This window comes from Pempheris klunzingeri, chromosome 14, assembly GCF_042242105.1.
Source record: "Pempheris klunzingeri isolate RE-2024b chromosome 14, fPemKlu1.hap1, whole genome shotgun sequence".
Classification (NCBI taxonomy): Eukaryota; Metazoa; Chordata; class Actinopteri; order Acropomatiformes; family Pempheridae; genus Pempheris; species Pempheris klunzingeri.
The window spans coordinates 8,139,012-8,157,217 of NC_092025.1; the positions used below are offsets into that span (position 1 = coordinate 8,139,012).

Consider the following 18,206-nt stretch of genomic DNA (forward strand, 5'->3'; position numbering starts at 1 on the left):
TGGACCTCTCTGAGGGCTAGACTATTAATGGACATAAAACAGTAAAGAGAAAGAAAGAAAGAAAGAATGAAAGAACGAAAGAAAGAAAGAATATTAACATAGGGTTTTAAGGGTAAAAGTCAAGCTGAGAGCTTTGGGTCTTAAGGGATGAAGAAGGGATAGAGACACTGAAAGAAAACATAATGAGGAAAATTTCTATTTCTTCGCTTAAACATGTACATCCTCTCTCTCCCTGGCTCACTCGCTCTCTACATGCCTCGTTCTCACATACAAGAAATGCAACAAATTTCCCTGGCAGAAGAGAAATCCATGAGCAAAGCATACAGATGAGCAGGTGCTGAGAGGAATGCATATAGGTGTCAGGATTTTGTTGGGTCGCAAAAATCCTGAATACAAGAATGTTTTCTGCATTTATTTGATGTTGTAAGACAATTTCTTGCCAACATCAATAAATCCTCTGCGGTGGTAATCACAAAGTAATCCAAAAATTTTTAAATGTCTGTGAATTTCTACAAAGACCTGCGTTTATGGAATAAAATCAGCTTCATTTCAATGCAATCTCAGCCATATCTCTCAAGGTCCAAAAAGGCTTGTGGGCAATGCATTACACACATCTCCATACACACACCGCACAGACTTGCAAACACACAGTAAATGCAGAAACATACGCTATACCCTATAGCTACCATATGTGGGATTACCTTGTCAAGTCATGAATCAGTGCCTGTGGTATGCGTGCGGTACGATAATGAATGTAAACATGGTTTCAGACCATACATCACAATGATTAAATTACCAGGTATCGCGTATGAGATCCCATGTAGAACTGTACTCACTACAAAACAGATGTATGTGTGCTGTCGTCATTGTGCCTTTGGTAAAAATTGCTGTTTTAAACTATTTATGTTGAATTCCTGTGAAATAAAAGGGGAGTAAAAGTGGAGAATTAGGGTTATTTGACAGGATTAACACTGCCTCCATCTGGCATTACCGTAGCACTACTTGAGCTCATGCACACACACCAAATGTGCAGTAATAAAACCAAACTAAGATCATTATTGCTCCTTAAATAGTGTAAAAAACCACCATGATCCATGTACCTTTCTTTGTCCAGCCTGCAAAATCACATCCTTTTTATCACAGTCAAATTAGTCACTGTGATTTTGAGTCAATCTTTGCATACAAGCAGGCTGAAACACTTTTTCACTATTTCATTCTTTACACCTGTGCTTTCTCTATTGTGACAGGTCAAAATGTCCTTCTTGGAAAAGACCTACAGCCCCTCACTCAGTTTAAGGTTTTTAGACAAAACACTAACATTGTTTGGTGCAGTGGAGAATGAAAAGTAAAGTCTTCAAAAGCAAATTGCAAATCAAGGTGGAAGTCCTTCAATCAGGTTGACCATTAAACTAAAAACTAACTGACACCAAGACCAAGATAAGAAGGAAATAAGCGCGTTTCCACTTCTTCTCAGGCCACCATTACTTTACCCTTACAGAGGGTCTGAGTTTATATGTGTAGCTTCGTTTTCAGTCAGGTTAGCTAAATTTAGTTATGTTTAACTGCCATTTTCCCAATAATTAAAAGATGCACACACGCTGTATTATTGCTTCTGAAAGCACAGATATGTTTGAGAATGCTTTAGCTGTCACAACCGCACAGCCAGTGGTCACAATAGAAACATATTTTATTATGTTCTTACTTTGGCTGTTGTTCTGCCATTCTGGGGTGACTGCAAACTGTGCTACTTTAAGGTCTCCTCGCCTCATGTAGAAACGATTTTAAAAAGTTGTCTTGTGGTATCATAATAATGTGAAAGCACATAGCGGCAGCTGGGATTCGTCTATGACAAATGGAGGGTGAAATCATCAGGTGAGTCATTCAAGGGCCGCATTCAAAACAGTTTTCGCTGTCTGCGATGTGATCGTTACACGTAATTCCAATGTTTTCGAGCGCCAGTAAAGGCAGCATTGTAGTCAGACGTGCCATACGTAGTTGCTAAGTTGATAGGTGGAAAATCATTGCGTCATTACGTACAGCGGGACGTCTCGGAGAAGATAAACAAAAAGGAAGGAAGCCTTCGGCCATAGAATCGCGGCAAAATCGGTTCAAAATTTCAGCTTGCTAGCCACAGTTAGCGGCTACATGTGCCCTTTTATTGCTTAGATAGTTACCATTAGGCGTTCACAATCATGGACGAGTCAATAGTGTTTCGTATGAGTGCATTTTCCGAGCAAGGAGGGAGGAAATACATGGAGGATGTTGTCGAGATAAGAATCGAGTACGAGCCGTCGCCGTCGCCGTCGCCAGCCGAAGATTATCCAAAGTCGCAGAGACATGGAGGACAGGGAAAAGCCGAGAGTGAACCTACCAAACAGACTGAAACTGAGACACATGTTCACAACGACGCCGCCGAGTCAGGTCCGGCCTCTGCATTGTGGGTAGAGAGCCTGTCTAACGAGAACAGTGGCGACAACAGTGCACCGGCGTCGGGCGAAAAAGTCGCAGAGCATGTAGTCGATACTCGGAGGTCTGTGGCGTTTTTCGCTGTTTTTGACGGCCACGGAGGCCGAGAAGCGGCACATTTCGCCAGAGAGAATCTGTGGGATTTGTTGAAAAGGCAGCGGGGGTTTTGGTCGAAGGACCACAGTGAAGTGTGTGCAGCTCTTCGGAAAGGCTTCATCGCCTGTCACCATGCAATGTGGAAACAGCTACGTAAGTCATCAAAGTTAAACGTACTCTATATGTGTTTTGTTCTGTTTTGCATTTATTGCTGCGTATCGCTCACAATTCTTGATGTCACAGCAACGTTGCATAGCAAACCGTGTCATATGAGGCAAGCGTCCCTCTCAGCTGGTATGATGATGCCCAGTCCTCTGCAGACTGGCCCATCCCATAACAAATTATCACAGAGAGCCGTCATCAGACCACGACACAGCTGTCCGAGTTGTCAGATCCCTACAGTTTAACTCCTGAATGTTTTCATCACAGCAGCACGTACAAATGGATGAAGGCTTAAAAGGGAGAAAATATGTGGCACAAACCAAAATGAATGCCAAAACACAAATACATTAAATTAGTTGCTGTGAGGTCTTAGTCTGTGACCCTAATCCTGCCAATCAAATCAGGGGTTAGCACAGAAGCCAGTCATTCAGATTCTCCATCAGTGTCTCTACATTTGACAGTGATGTAGTTTGATGGCAGTTTGATCACTGCTGTTACTAAAGAATGTGCCAGTCCCTGTTTTGTCTTTAAATATGAGAGCGTATTTGCAGTGCATACATATATCTCTGCAGAAAGAATTCCACATACCCAATGGTATTAATGTGAAACACCTGTCTTGAGTAAGCCTAATAAACCAAACTGGATTTTGCATGGCCCAATCTGAGCTGATGTGAACAGACCAGTTCAAAACTGGGATGAGAACTCATCATTCGAGGCTTTAAAACACAGACCTGAGGCATGGAACTCGCATCCATTTATTAAAAAGACAATGGAGAGAGTAAGAGACAACCGCGATGTTCACAACCACAGAGCAGCACGTAGCAAACATACAATATGAAGTATAAAATATGAAAGTGAAAACGGACAAAACAACACAGTTGGCATTTTAAGTCTGGTTGGTAGTGATGCTAAGTCAAAAAAAAAAAACCAGCCTGCTCTGCAGGGATATGTTTCTATGGCAACATGGGTCCAACCACTTTAATCCAGCTTTACGAAACAGAATTTCTCAGAAATAAGACATTTACTCTAGTAAGCCGGGCTTATGTGGTCTTCATGCTTTACGAAACAGCTCTCTGATTGGCGGCTAGCAGAATCTTTCCTCACCAGTAGTTCTATGTCATAGCAAGATAGTAGTTTGGCTTTCTTTCCTGCCATGTTTCAGTCTATATAGCCAATATATACATATATATGTATATGTATATGTACAAATACAAAACCAAACAATTCCTCACAGTTGCCCTTAAGACCATGTGCTGTGTGGCTGCTGAAGTTCATGTGCCTCTGACTCACCTGCAGGCTGAGCTAATGTTAACATGTTTTGTTTATGTGTGTGCTAGCATATCTTGTGGACAGACTGTCTTAAAGACGACATGGGTGGACAATATAAACACCTTTTATTAATAGCAGATAGAAAGACTGCTTAATTATCTTATTCCTTATATCCACGATCTTCTTATGCCTCCGTTGGTGTATAGTGGAGAACAGACATAAGTCTAGTAAGGTATTTCTGCCTATATCACTTGTCACCAAATCTAAAAGCCCCACCTTATGGCGCATTTATAGCCGATATTGTGCAGTTTTAGTATTAGTGAAGTCATGAATCATAAATAGTTCCTCACAGCTTGCTATTTTAACATGTTGGCTATGTGTTATTGCCCTTATTGATACTACCAGCAGTGTTACCCTTACAAACTTTGACCATATCTCACCAGCGGGTAACGTCAGTCATTTTACCTTTTGTTTTCCCTCACAGCGGAGTGGCCAAAGACTATTACTGGCCTGCCCAGTACATCAGGCACCACGGCCAGCGTGATTGTGATCCGTGGAGTCCACATGTACGTTGCCCATGTAGGGGATTCAGCAGTGGTGGTTGGAGTAAAGGACGATGAGTCTGATATCACGCTCCAGGCACTTGAAATAACACAAGACCATAAACCTGAACTTCCTAAAGAAAAAGAAAGGATTGAACGACTGGGTGGCAGGTGAGTTGGAGAACAGGACCGCACAGAGGACTTGCTCTGTTTCAGATTAGAATCATATTTCAACTTTTCCATCATGCTTAAAAAGTTATTATGTTGTCTTGTAACTACAGTGTAATGAAAAAATCTGGGGTCAACCGTGTTGTGTGGAAGAGGCCCAGGCTGACCCATAACGGCCCCGTGAGGAGGAGTACAGTTATTGACCAGATCCCCTTCCTGGCAGTGGCCCGATCCCTCGGTAAAAGATGACACCCAGTTTGTCGGGATTAGCAACTATGAAATTATCATGTGTATCTCTAATGAATCGTTTTTGTTTTAAATGATTCCTCCAAAAGTGATATTGTTTTCTTGTCTGTTGAAAGGTGATCTGTGGAGCTACGACTTCTACAGTGGGGAGTTTGTGGTTTCTCCCGAACCCGATACCACTATGATGACCCTTGACCCCAAACGGCATCGCTACATCATCCTCGGCAGCGACGGACTATGGAATATGATGCCACCCAAGAATGCTGTCAATATGTGTTATAGCCACGACAAAATGGTGGTGAGTAATTGTACAGCTTCTACACGGAAGCAAGTATTTCACAGTTAATCATGGAGTGGATTTTTAGATTTAAAATAGTAATAGTCATCAGAATATGATTATTTTGCTTTGGTTTTCACTCTTGTTGGAGGCTGGAAGCTGCAGGAGATATAGGATTGTAATAATAGCAAGACTTTGTGAAATTATTCCTTTGTTTCTGCTGCTTCTTTTTGTCCAGGGACCGAAGGGAATGTCCTGCGCCCGCCGTCTGGGATGCACAGCACTGCTGTTTTGGAAAGAACGCATGCTCCGTGCAGACAACACAACAGTCATTGTCCTGGCCCTACAGGAGCACGGAGGCCCACCTATCCCCATGCATCGAGATGAGATCGTCGTCGACATGGCTACTGGAATTGACCATGTCCCATACCCAGGAACTACTTATAACACATGTGAGGTCCCAAAGGTCAGCGCCATAGCTTTGTTGTATTCTACTTCTTTTGTAATGTTTCATTAGGCTGAACCATATAAATCATACAGAAAAATGACAGATATTTTCCAAATGCAGAGTTGGTCACTGCAGGGGGAAGTACCTCAGGACCACCCTGACAATGGAAAATATACTGTGCGCTATTTTTGTGCGTTTGTTTGTTGTTTGCGGTTCGCTGTATCGTCCTTTTTTATACACGTATTCCAATCCATTTTTATTGTCATTTTATTTAATGCTTTCACCAGTTAAGATAATACAGGTTTATCGTCGACATGGCTGTTGACCTAAGGTCATGCCGGAAGTGTCATGTCAGTGGACCACTGGTTTCAACGAATCACTCTCTTGTTTTCGGGGCCAACAGGCGGAGCATGAGGATGACATGTTTTATGAAGAAGATGAGATATATGGAGAAGAACATGAGGGATGGCCGTGCCTGGAGTGGTAGTGAGGTGACTGCTCAGTTCTAAAATTGCATCAAAGTGTCGGCAACGTGACCCGTCAATAATTTCATGTATCTATTAGTCAATTAGGGAGGCTCGCCTTGTTAAACCTGGTGGCACGAATTCAGCTTTTTTGGACATGACAAACTTCTGTCGCGGCTGCTTGGGAGCATCGTTTAGATACGGTGGTATTCATGCTGAGTTGCTATAAGAAAGCCGTAGAAAATGTACTTAGCTAAAGATGGTTCACATCCGTCACCATCACCAGTGCCACCTTAAAGCCAGCAAAGGGAGACAGTGAAACTGCTCATTAAAGAAAATAGCCTGAACCTACTCAGTGATGCCCAACAGAAAGCCGTGCTATGCAGAGGCACAGTAGCTAACAGCTGACATCTGACTGAGAAATGATGTCACGGGCTTTCTACCAGAGTTTGGAATCATTTTGTTTTGGTCCTTGTCATATTGCAAGAAACAAAACGGAACAGATGCAGAGATGTATTCAGTCCTAACATGTAACAGATGAGAAGACGATGACATCTTTGATGTTTTTTCATACATTACTGTGGTATTGGATGAACAAATGGCATAAATATTTGAAAATCTTTCTATGAATTCTGACCCCTCATCTAATTTTGATAAAACACAGTATCTGAAAACTAGATATTTTCCATGACTCCTTAATGAGGAGAGGGATTTTCTTTTTTCAGGAGAAGGTTAAAGTTTGGTCTCTCTTATTTTGGCCCAATAATACTTCAAAACAGACCAAAATATTTTTTTAGAAAAATGAATAGATAGACAACGGAGAGCACTGAGAACGCCCCTAGCTCCCAAATAACGCTGCTTCTGCATCGTTTTAAGTTGAATGTCATACATTTATATCTGCTGTCTACGTTCCCTACAAGCTACATTATCACTCGTGCATGCAGGACACCTAAAACTCAATGTACAGTCATGTGAGCATATCTAAATCCAGTATTGTTTAAAACACTTGTTTATTTCCATACATATTTTAGTCTTCGTCCATTTGTGACAGCTTTCATCTGTGTGTCTCATTCTGAAAGCATTTTCAAAGCATTTTCTTTTTTCTTGGAAAAAGCAAAACCTAATTTACATTTATAAATGTGTCTTATTTGCATCAGTTACTTGGATTTAATTGATATCAAATTATTCCGTTTTAATTTTATTTTTTGATTTGTTTTATTTCAGCAGAGTGATGCGGTGCATGCCTGCTCCCCATTCAAAGAACGCTCCACAGCTCTGGAGCAGGCATTTGGGCTGTATGAAGCAGCTTTCTGTGCCACGGCGCAGCTCCTACCTGATGTTCTCTCTGGGAGGGGCACACTGCCCCCCTCAGATGGTTCTGTGAATGTTTTCGAAAAGCAAGACTCCACAACCCAAATGGACTGTGCCGCCTCCGCTCCTCTTTTGAAAAGGTCTCGCCGTTCTCCGCACACACCCCCTGACCTCAGAGGTCCTCGCCGTCGGCCTGGCCGGTCCTCCAACAAAAGCTTCCCCCAGAAGGCGTCTCAAAGCGGTGTACAAAGTGAACAATCCCGTCAAACCCGTGCTCAGAAGAGGGAAAGAAGCTCCTCTGAGGAGCGTGGTATCCTACCGCAGCACCACAGCTCTGCCTTGTGTGTGTGCTGAATCTTGTCTCATAGAAACAGTGTTTTTGCCCTGAGACTGGCCGGATAAGCTGCATCGTGTCGACTTTGCTCATGTATCAGGTGTGCCACGGGCATATTCCTAGATGTATACTTTTTATACAAAGTCTTTGTTTCTGTAAATACGTGAGAAATCTGAGATTGTAAATGTGTTGCTGTTTTGACCTTTTACTTCTTGCTCTTCTTCCTGCCCCCTCCTTAAATTTTAGTGTTTGCGGAAAATTTTAAATTTTAAATCAATTCAATCTACACAATGTATTTTCATACTTAAAAGTATGTATAGTATATCCAAAAGACATATTTTAAAGAAGATAGAGGAGATCGCTACAATCTGAGATAATATGAGCAAATGTTTGGTTTTTACCTGTTGGATGCTATACCATGCCACTCTTCCCGTAATACCTCAGACCTCTTGTTTTGGAATCTTTCCTCTTTTAGATGAAATGTTAGGGGTTTCTTTTATTCTTTAAATTCCATTGTAATTATCGCAATAGAAGCCCCGGTTAGTGGTGATGGAGTGGAAGTGGAAGCAACGGTCTGAGGTAATTATCGATTTTATAAAGTATTGATTTTTAAAGTCTATATTATTTGTTTTGTGTCTTCACCAATGGCTAATTATGTACTGTCTTCATCACAATAGGTGTGTGGTATGCACAGCTTGCCGGGAGATGTTAAAGGGTCAGTTCACCCAAATCACGTTACATGTTCTCTCACTTACCCTAGTGGTATCTATCTAAGTACTGTAGATAGTAACGTGTTTTAGTGAACTGACCCTTTGACGGTACTTTGCTTGACAAATTTTTTCTTAGCCAGAGTCACATTGATGCATTCTCATGTATGATTTTGCCAATTAATGACTGTATGTTATTGTTTTCTTTGGGCCTACTTAGAAGAACATGTGTTTGAAACGGTACAATCCAAAATAGAGATTGTTCGGTAATGGTACTGTATTGGGTGTAAAAGCTAAAAACAAAACACCTGTGCCTCACTGAAAAGTGGTTTAGAGCCTCCTTCACTCCTCATTTTTGTTTGTTTTTTAACAGCATCCAATTAATTTAAAGTGTCACTAGGTATTAACACCATTTCAGTAGGTATGTGTATGGTTTACATCCATAATTTGTGTTTTAATCTGCACATAAAACACCTTTATGGTACGTATGTCAAATACAGGAAGTGCCCGATTCATGGTACGCAGTAAACTACAGAGTGTTGGAAGTTGTAACTCGTGTTAATATGGCAGCTCCGTTACTGATCTAGCTAATTTGTTTTGCCTCCTTTTTACATAAAAGTGTCATGTTTGCCTTAGCACGTGAGTCAGAGGTGCTTTTCATGCGTTTTCACGTTTGGGACTCAAAACAGATGAGAATCTCGAGGATTTGCCAGTGTGAGCGTGACCGCGGCCCGGCCTCAACCATTTGTCATGCACCTTCAGTACTACAACAATGGCGTTCCACCGTTCACACTGCAGCGTACTAAGCCTGCTCCTAAACCTGGTTGATGTTCTTCATTTATATTAGAGAGACGTTTGTTTGTTTTGTACAGTACGTCAATATGCAATAGAAGTTTGTACAGTACATTATTATGCAAAAGTAATTGGGTTTTTCAGGAGTCTGGCATGCTCAGATCTACTCTGTATGTTGTGAAGTGTCCAGAGGTAATGGATGTTAATGGGCATGTGGTTTGTTTTTGACAATTAATATTTTGGTCTGGCTTCCTATCCACTGCAGCCAGTTTTCAGGACTAACTGTATAAGTTACATGCTTTGAAAGTGACTGGATATACAATGTCTGTGTGTTGTAATAAAAGTTGTCATTTTCCAGTTTAGTGCTGTCATGTCTGCTGTGGCGTCTGTCATTATTGTCATGTTATTACAAGCATGTCTAGCCCAGTGTGTGGAATTGTCATCATGACAAGGATTAATTACTGACTTTAGCATGGTTCAGTGTTGTAGAGAAACATGTCTATCATATATTCATTGCCTTCAGCTACTGTGTAGCTTGAATATAGAGGTGACACTTAATGTATGCTCACATTTGTGCTGCGTCTACTGGCTATTACATTATATATCCAGTAGATGGCAGTAATGTAACTGGATTAAACAGTTGTGTCGCACTAGTGTCTTCGATATCTTGTCTCACACTGTTTTGATGATCAAAAAAGCTGATGTCTACACTCTTTATATAAAGTGTGATTTAATAATTAGGTGGGGTTATCTTTAAAAAGTCATTATAGGTTATTTCTATTTTTTTTGTTTTGTTCAAGGAGCCATTGCATGAAATAAATTTCAATTTCGTTACAAACAACTCTTTCCGTTTTTTCATTTTTCCGACAAGCTTTTGAGTTGCCACTGTTCTGTAAGCAGCTGTTTCCAAGATCGAGAATGATCTGTCAAGTTCAATCTTTAAGAGAACATAGAAAGGAGGTCCAAAAAGTTCTCCAAAATGTTATTTAAAGATAAACAGTATATGTCCAGCAGACACGAGCATATAAACACACACACACGCTCCTCTGGCAAACTCCATCTGCTGATGTGATAAGGTCAAACGCTCCAGGACGTCTGAGTAAGCCCACCTTGAGTTGAGCTTTGAATATATTTTGCAAGTCCTGCATTTCCATGACTTTTAACGACATGCAGCCAAAGATTAAAAGCATAAATGGCTTTAAATGTGAGCTGTCACTTCCCTATAATGAGTCCTTGGAGTATTTGAATACAGCCACTTGAATGGCTTGGCATTATATTTGATTTATGTTGAATATTACCCAGAATATGGATGGCAGTTTTGGTAATATCTTTATCATTATTTTCAACCTACAAGTGAGCATAAGGAGCTCCTTGGGCGCTCCAGTGCCTGCTGTAATCATGTTCAGATTTATTTTTTCATCGAGAAAAGTGTTGTCCTTGGATATTATGGGCCAACTGTTGGTACATTGAAAGAAATGAGGCCAGCGCTAATGAGATTATTACTCATAGCTGATTCACGTGAAGGTAAATGAAAAACACCTCTTGTAATTTTTTTCTTGTGAAGTGCTGTCCCTGTGACATACTTTAGGAACACATTTCTTGTCCTCTCCCGTCTGTTTCGGAGACGTTACAGACATCAGATCCATGATAGCAGTGTCTTGACTTGAATATTTTATTGACTGTCAGCCCAGCATCTGCTGACCTGCCTAACATGCAGCATTCCCCTCTTACGGCAGACAGTCTGTCACTGTACATCAGCAAGTGGAGCGTCACAGTGTCCACCACCTCTCCCTCTGCTCCCTCTCCTCCTATTTCCCAAGTATAAGCATCATGACAGCAAACTAGGAGGGACGCGGAGAGGAAATGCTAGTTCTGACGCCCCGTTCCTTACATTGCCAACCATGAAAAACCTTTTCTTTGACATCATTATGAATTCAGTGTGAAGATAGTTGAACATGACAGACCTCTGATCATAAAAGGTTGTAAAAAAAAAAAAAAAAGAACACACAAATACCAACACAGTTCACACAGTTTATGGTTAACTTAACTCTGCAGTCTCAATATGATCCAAGAAGCTCATTCAGATATTAGATATCATCATCCTAACATGCTCAGAATGACAGTACAAACATGTTAATGTTTAGCAGGTGTGATGTTCGCCATGTTCACTATCTTATTTCAATGTGTTAATGCTAGCACTAAACACAAAGTGCAGCTTTGCAGGCAGTAAACTAAACTGATGGACACATTTTGAACTGATGGTTGCGCTTGATAGAAAGTCGGGGATCATCCAAAGAGATTACAGTTCCCCCCTGATTAGGACATGAAAGCATGAATGAAATTTCAAGGCACTGCATCCAATAGTTGTCTATCTGAATATCAAGGCCACGGCAGGGAGAAGTCAGAGTACCACCGAAGTCATTAGGATTCATCCTGTGGGGAACGCTGAGTGAGTGCCTGTAAAATTTTATGGCAATCAATCTAATAGTAGTTGAGATATTTCAGTCTGGACTAAAGTGGGCCTCCAGGGTAGAACTGGGCTGTACTCGCTTTAAATTTTTACATTTGCATGTTTAAGTTACACATAAGTGTCGTTTCAAATGGTCTGACAATTATTAGCCCATGTTTCAGCACGTTTTTTTTGTTATAGAACATTTAGACACTTTATGTGATCTTTTTTTTAATTTGTCACTCCCCTGTTCTGACTGCTGCTCTCACTTTTTCTTCTGTCTCTATAAACCTACACAATCAACATTTACAATCTTGCATCTCCCCAAAGATTATCCCACGTAATTCTGACTGTAGAATTAGACTGATGTTCATCTGGTACCGTAAGGACAGGAGCAGCGAGAGCTGGGAGTGTGACAGTGTCTCCGCTTTTTGCTGGAGCCCGTCTAACTTGTTTCTTTCCAGGTCTCCAGTCTCCTTCTGACAGTATCGGTCGTGTTTCAGCGGGCCTGTAATGGCTTGCCCTCTGCCACTCTTGGGAGGCTCTGGAGTAAGTGCTATGAGGAGAAAGGCTTCTCCAGATGATGGGAGATGACATGCCCTCCTTTTCTCCCCTTGCTCTTTACTCGAAGGAGGCTGGCAGTATCATGACCATATACTATTTTCATCCTAAATATTATTGCTTTCATATTTCTCTCTTGTAAAAGATTAGATTTTCTCGGACACGCGATCATCCTTTCTTCATTATTTTATTTAAACGGCAAATATCCGGTTTTAATTAAACTATGCCCTTTTGGTGCTGCTTTGTGGCACTGGTGTGGTTTTCGGGCATCTTGTGATGAATCAGACTGTTTCTAGTTATGCTTGTTAGCTGATCTTGGTGATAGTTGCTGAATAGGGGGACTTGTTGCAACACAATGGCTTCCTTTTGTGGTAGGTCATGAGGTCTGGCTCCACATTTACGCCTCCAGAGTGGATGGTCTGAGTTGTTGACCAGGATCACATGGACCTTCGTGGCAGACAGGGTGCGACAATGCACACTTTTGATCAGACAAGAGCCATTAATTTAGATGGCACCTTCACCACTAATACCGTCATCCCTCTCCCATTCCGCTTCATGGCTTGCTCACAAAGTCCTGCGCCTCCATCCATGATCTCTTATCTCTGTCCTCTCATTTATTCACTCTCTTGCTAATAGATAAAAACTCAGACGGACACTTAACCCAGTAGCCTGCAGCTCCAAGTCTCTCCTTTCTGCCCATTGCTGCACATGAGCACAGTGTGAACATAATCTGAAAGTGTCATGGAGTCAATTTAACGTCCAACGAAAAAGACCTTAATGTTATTTTTCCACATTATATTCATGTAAAAAAATGTTTTACTGTTTGTTATGTTTGTAAAGCATTTGGATAATTTATTTAGAATTATGTTTTTAAAGGGAAATTTCACCACATTTTACGTTGACGTTCATCCGTGCTCTATATGCCACTCAGAAAAGAAAACTTTCTTGTTTTCTTTGCTTGTATTGCAAACTAACTACACTTCCAACAGTGAAAATGACATCCGAAAATATAAATGCAGGGGATGTTATGGAAAAAGATACATTCTAGAGTGTTTTGGCTGATTTGGACCCATTCTTTAGTAGTGAGTAGTGAGTAGTGACTGTTACAGTGACTCATTCATATACTGGGCTGTCTTAATGCAAATTTAGTGTTTGCTCATTATTACACATGCTCAATACTAGCCTTTAGCTCTGTATGCAAGCTGTTATCTTTGTAGATGCTTATGTCTAGCTTAGGTTTACCTTTGCTGTCAATGCAATATTCTCCATCACTAATCAGCCTGTTCTACTGCAGTGAATTTCAGCGTACACAGTTGTTTGTTGGATGTTGTCGCAGACAGCAACCCTGAGAGATTGGAGCACAGATTTGGGTGTCAGAAGTTTGCACGTAATGCATCCTGGTGTATGTAGGCAGCGTTGACACAGCTCTGCAAGCAAGAGAGCTCAGCTTTCTAAGCCAATATAAAATGCACTAAGGTATTTATTGCTTCAATTAACAACATTTACCATCAACCAACGTTGTGATATTTCTCTTTAAAGAACATGCACACCTGCAGGCGTTTTCAGTTGCTCTGGCTAATTAGACCTCTGTTGAAAATTGGGTGGCGCTGTACTGGTAATTAGTACACGATGTCCCCAAACTCTAAAAACAATAACGGTGTAAATTGTCGTGTACTATCAAATGCTCATGGACAGTGAGAGAACCATCAATCAAGCAGTTTGTACATTTCCCCAGCCTTGAGAAGAGGTCTGATTGGATAACATAGTGTAAGTGAAAGCACCTGTGTGGATGGACTAAGGGTGTGAACGTTAGCTTTAACACACCTGCAATGAGTGAGTTTTGGCCATAGAGGCCACAAAGACTCCAAAGCAAGCTCAGAGCTCATGCAAACATAGCCTAACAAGGAACATTATAATCCCTACTACCCTGTAAACTTAGGTTAGGCTCACCAAAAACTATTGGGGTCATTACTGCTAGATATTTGTGTTCTGCACTCTTTTATTTTTGCTCTGTGCTCTTGCAGTGGGTAGTAAGAGCACACTTGAATTGTGTGAATGGCTTGCTGGAAACAGCTGCCTGGACAATTTCACTGTCTATGGCCCCATTTACACCAGCAATTAGCATGTGATCTTTATCTGGATACATTATCTGGATGATGGCATTTACACCTGGTACTAATAAGTATTCTTTTCTTCTTCTTTCCACATTGTGCTGAGATTCTATCATACAAATTAGTTAGATGTGGCTGCGGGACTTCATCATCACTTTTTTCAAGGAAAGACCAAAGTATCTTTTGTGAATGGGTCAGCCAGACCATATCTGCATGCATTTGTGTGTGTTGTTTTTTTCTTATCAAGATAGAATATCCAGATACAGATTGCATGTTAGCAATGAGTTATAAGTGGCTTATTGCTGAGCAGAACTTTGTATCAGCTGTTGATTCTCAGTGAGTCCAGAAGTACTAGCAGCCCTTTCATATAATGTGAAGGCATTTGTATGTGTCGATTGTACTTGTGCATAAAAGTATTTTTGATCTGCAAATGACAAAATTTTAACGGGAATCATCATAGACACTGCTGAAAACAACTACGTGTAAAATTGAGAAGACAGGCAGCTGATGTCAAAAGCCGATGGTTAACAGCACTTAGGTGAGACACCCAAAAGGGAAGATACAGATGGCTTCAAGTGGCTTATTTACAGTACCCACGCTTTCTAGATGTACTTCCTTTCCCAGGACAAAGTAACTGTTCAGGAAAAGAAAGTTTGTCTATTGATCACTTAATTCTGTGCCAGGTGTAAAGATGCTCAGGTGCCACAGTATCATAACTAACATCTCCATCACATTATGTATTACTCTGAAAAAGTACTATATAACAAACCATCATCTGTAAAATGGATAACTTTAAATATAGAATGTCTGATCAAATGAGTTCATTTTACTGCATTTCACATGATTACTTGTAATGCCTCTATTTAGTAATGGCTTCATCTATTCAAAGTAAGCTGCCACACCAGACTCTCTCACAATAACATCAACAATGGCTGCATCTAATTTCCCCTTACTGCAGCGAGCCAAAAGTCAACACCGTTCTTTTAGTCAATCTCGGACAATTTTACTGTTGTGACAATAAGTGTTTCCTTGTATAGTGGGAGATGTGACCCAGGATTGTATGTTCTCATTTTGGAGCTGGATTTAGAGATTTGTTGAGGTTAAGATTCTTAGCTGCCCCCCCCCCCTCTCTCTCTCTCTCACACACACACACGCACACTCACATAAGGGACAGGTTTAAGGCAGAGTGAAATGTCCAGGTGTAAGGATGGTTTTAGCAATCTACCATTGTCTGGGAGAACATTTGATCATGCAAATTGTGGTCTGTTTTGTTACTGGAGAATTGAGGCAAGAACCAGGATCATCCATTAAAGTTTGGTGTATCTGTAAATACTGTTAATATCTTATATAACTTAAGATAGGACAAAATCATAAAACAGTTGACACTTACGAAAACCAAGGTGCTTAAACATTTTGAGGGAAAATGCATCAAAAGGTTAGAAAAACAACCCGAACAAAGCTTAGAGAAGAGCATAGATCTAAGCTATCAAACCTAAAGAGATTTCATGGGCAATTGTGTGACATAATGATTGGCTATCCAGAGTGACCTGCATAGAAGTTTATGGTGTGCAAGGGGAGTACTCCTCTTTTTGTTAAACCAGTTTTGTCACCATATGTAACCATGGAACAATACTTTTTAATCTTCAGCTAATGTGTCCTCTCAGGCCATCATTGCTCTCAGACATCCATCTGACCTCCTGTAGCTTTTAAGGCTCCAAAGCTCAAACCTCTGAAGCCTGGATTATAACGCCATAGAGGGTCATCACATGTTAACCCCTTGTTGCCTATTGTCGCGAATTCACCTCAAACCTCTTCCGGTCTGGATGCAGCTGAGGTGGCCTCTGTATCCCACTAATACCGGTTGATGCATATTCTATGTATACATTATATATACATAGATGCATACATACATAAATAAATAAATAAATATATATATATATATATATATATATATATATATATATATATATATATATATATATATATATATATATATATATATATATATATATATATATATATATATATATATATATATTCTATGCGTATATACTTGTATATTTTATTATACTATTATTATATTGTACTATTCTATGCTATGCTATATTCAAATTAACAATCTCCACTTAATTTAGCATCTGCTTGAATGCAAAAACACAAATAATTAATTTTTTAATATAATTGTAAATAAATTCAGGCAGTAAGGGGTTAACCAGAGTTGAAAAGTGTTACCCTGCCTAATTTTCATTAGTAATTCCACTGACCTAATTAAACAGTGTCAAGGCCTTAATCTGGGTCAGCATGGTGGTGCAGTGGGTACAGTAAAAATGTTCCAGGTTCGAATCCGCTGGCCGGCAGGTTTGTGGTTTGAACCTTGAACCTTTCAGTGTGGACTGTGCATGTTCTCCCTGTGCTTGTGTAGGTTCTCTCTGGGTAGTCTTCCTTCCTCCCACAGTCCAAAGACATGCAGGTTAGGTTAAAACTCAAGTCCATCATGGACAACCCCTCTCACCCTCTGCACGAGACTGTGGGGGCCCTCAGCAGCTCCTTCAGCAGCAGGCTGAGGCACCCACCCTGCAAGAAGGAACGCTACCGCAGGTCATTTCTCCCATCAGCCATCAGACTCTTTAACATCAGCATCACTGGCTGATGTTAACACACTGAGAAACAGTCCATAGTCACTACATGGTTACCAATTGGCACTGTTTTTCACTCATCTCATTTCATTCATTTCATATACCTGTCCATACTGTACATTTATGGTCATAGTGTAAATATTTATTTATTATCATTACAATATATATTTACTTACTATTGCTTATTTTCTACTGTTGTTTTCTTTTTTCTTTTTTCTATTACTGCTTGTCTTGTCCCTGCCTCTGTTGCTGCTGTAACATGTAAATTTCCCCCTATGTGGGATCAATAAAGAAAAAGTCTAAAAAGTCTAAAGTCTTAACTGGGGACTCTAAACCGCCCATAGGTATAAGTGTGATTGGTTGTCTTCTCTCTGAGTGTTGGCCCTGTGGTTGGCTGGCGACCAGTCCAGGGTGTACCCCACCTCTCGCCCAAAGTCTGTTGGGATTGGCTCAGCCCATCTGCAACCCTGAAGGATAAGTGGTTAATCTCATAAATTAGTAGCCGTGCTTTTTATGCCACTAGAAAATGTGAATTGAGAATAAATACTAACATGAGATTAGAATTCTATTCGAGTGCTGAATTCAATTTCACTGAAATATACGTTTTCTTGTTTAACTCAACTCTTGGGGCCCTGTTTTTGTAGCAGCTCAATTTTGTCTGCTGTACCTACATGAACCAATATAACGCTTCAGATGATAACACCCCCCGAGTGCCCAAAACCTACTTATAGCACTTGTCGTTGCACGATTGAAATAAGATGGTTAGAAAAAGAAAAAAGTGAAATATACTCACAATTTTAAATATTTTGTTGGAAGACACTGACAGAAAAGGTAGCCAGATTCTCAGGTGTAAAAATATGAATTTCACATTTCTATATGAAACTAAATCTGAATAAAAATGTGGGAAAAGATGAAATGATGGCCATAAATCTGGCAAGAAAGGGACAAATGGACATTCATTTTTCGTCTTAAAAGCCCTTCTTTAGTGAATGTTTCTACAAGGGAACTAATTTTATAAGACAAGCTGCTGTTGCTGTTTGTCCTTTACTGTTTTCGTCATTGTTTTTCATGCCAAATCTGTCTATGTGCACAAACAAGCAGACGCTCACAGATGCAAAAATACAGAGGGGAGAAGTGAATAGAAACAGTTGACTCATCTCATTCCTA

At 40.4% G+C, this 18,206-nt stretch overlaps 1 protein-coding gene across 1 annotated transcript; it reads left to right on the forward strand.

Moving 5' to 3' along the window:
• Positions 1-2,065: 2,065 nt before the first annotated feature.
• Positions 2,066-8,008, forward strand: LOC139213542 (protein phosphatase 1D-like). Its single transcript, XM_070844266.1, has 6 exons — positions 2,066-2,715; positions 4,478-4,706; positions 4,817-4,941; positions 5,066-5,247; positions 5,465-5,692; positions 7,363-8,008. Exons 1-6 carry the CDS (start codon positions 2,193-2,195, stop codon positions 7,801-7,803), a joined length of 1,728 nt encoding a protein of 575 aa, XP_070700367.1. The 5' UTR covers positions 2,066-2,192; the 3' UTR covers positions 7,804-8,008.
• The last annotated feature ends 10,198 nt before the right edge of the window (positions 8,009-18,206 follow it).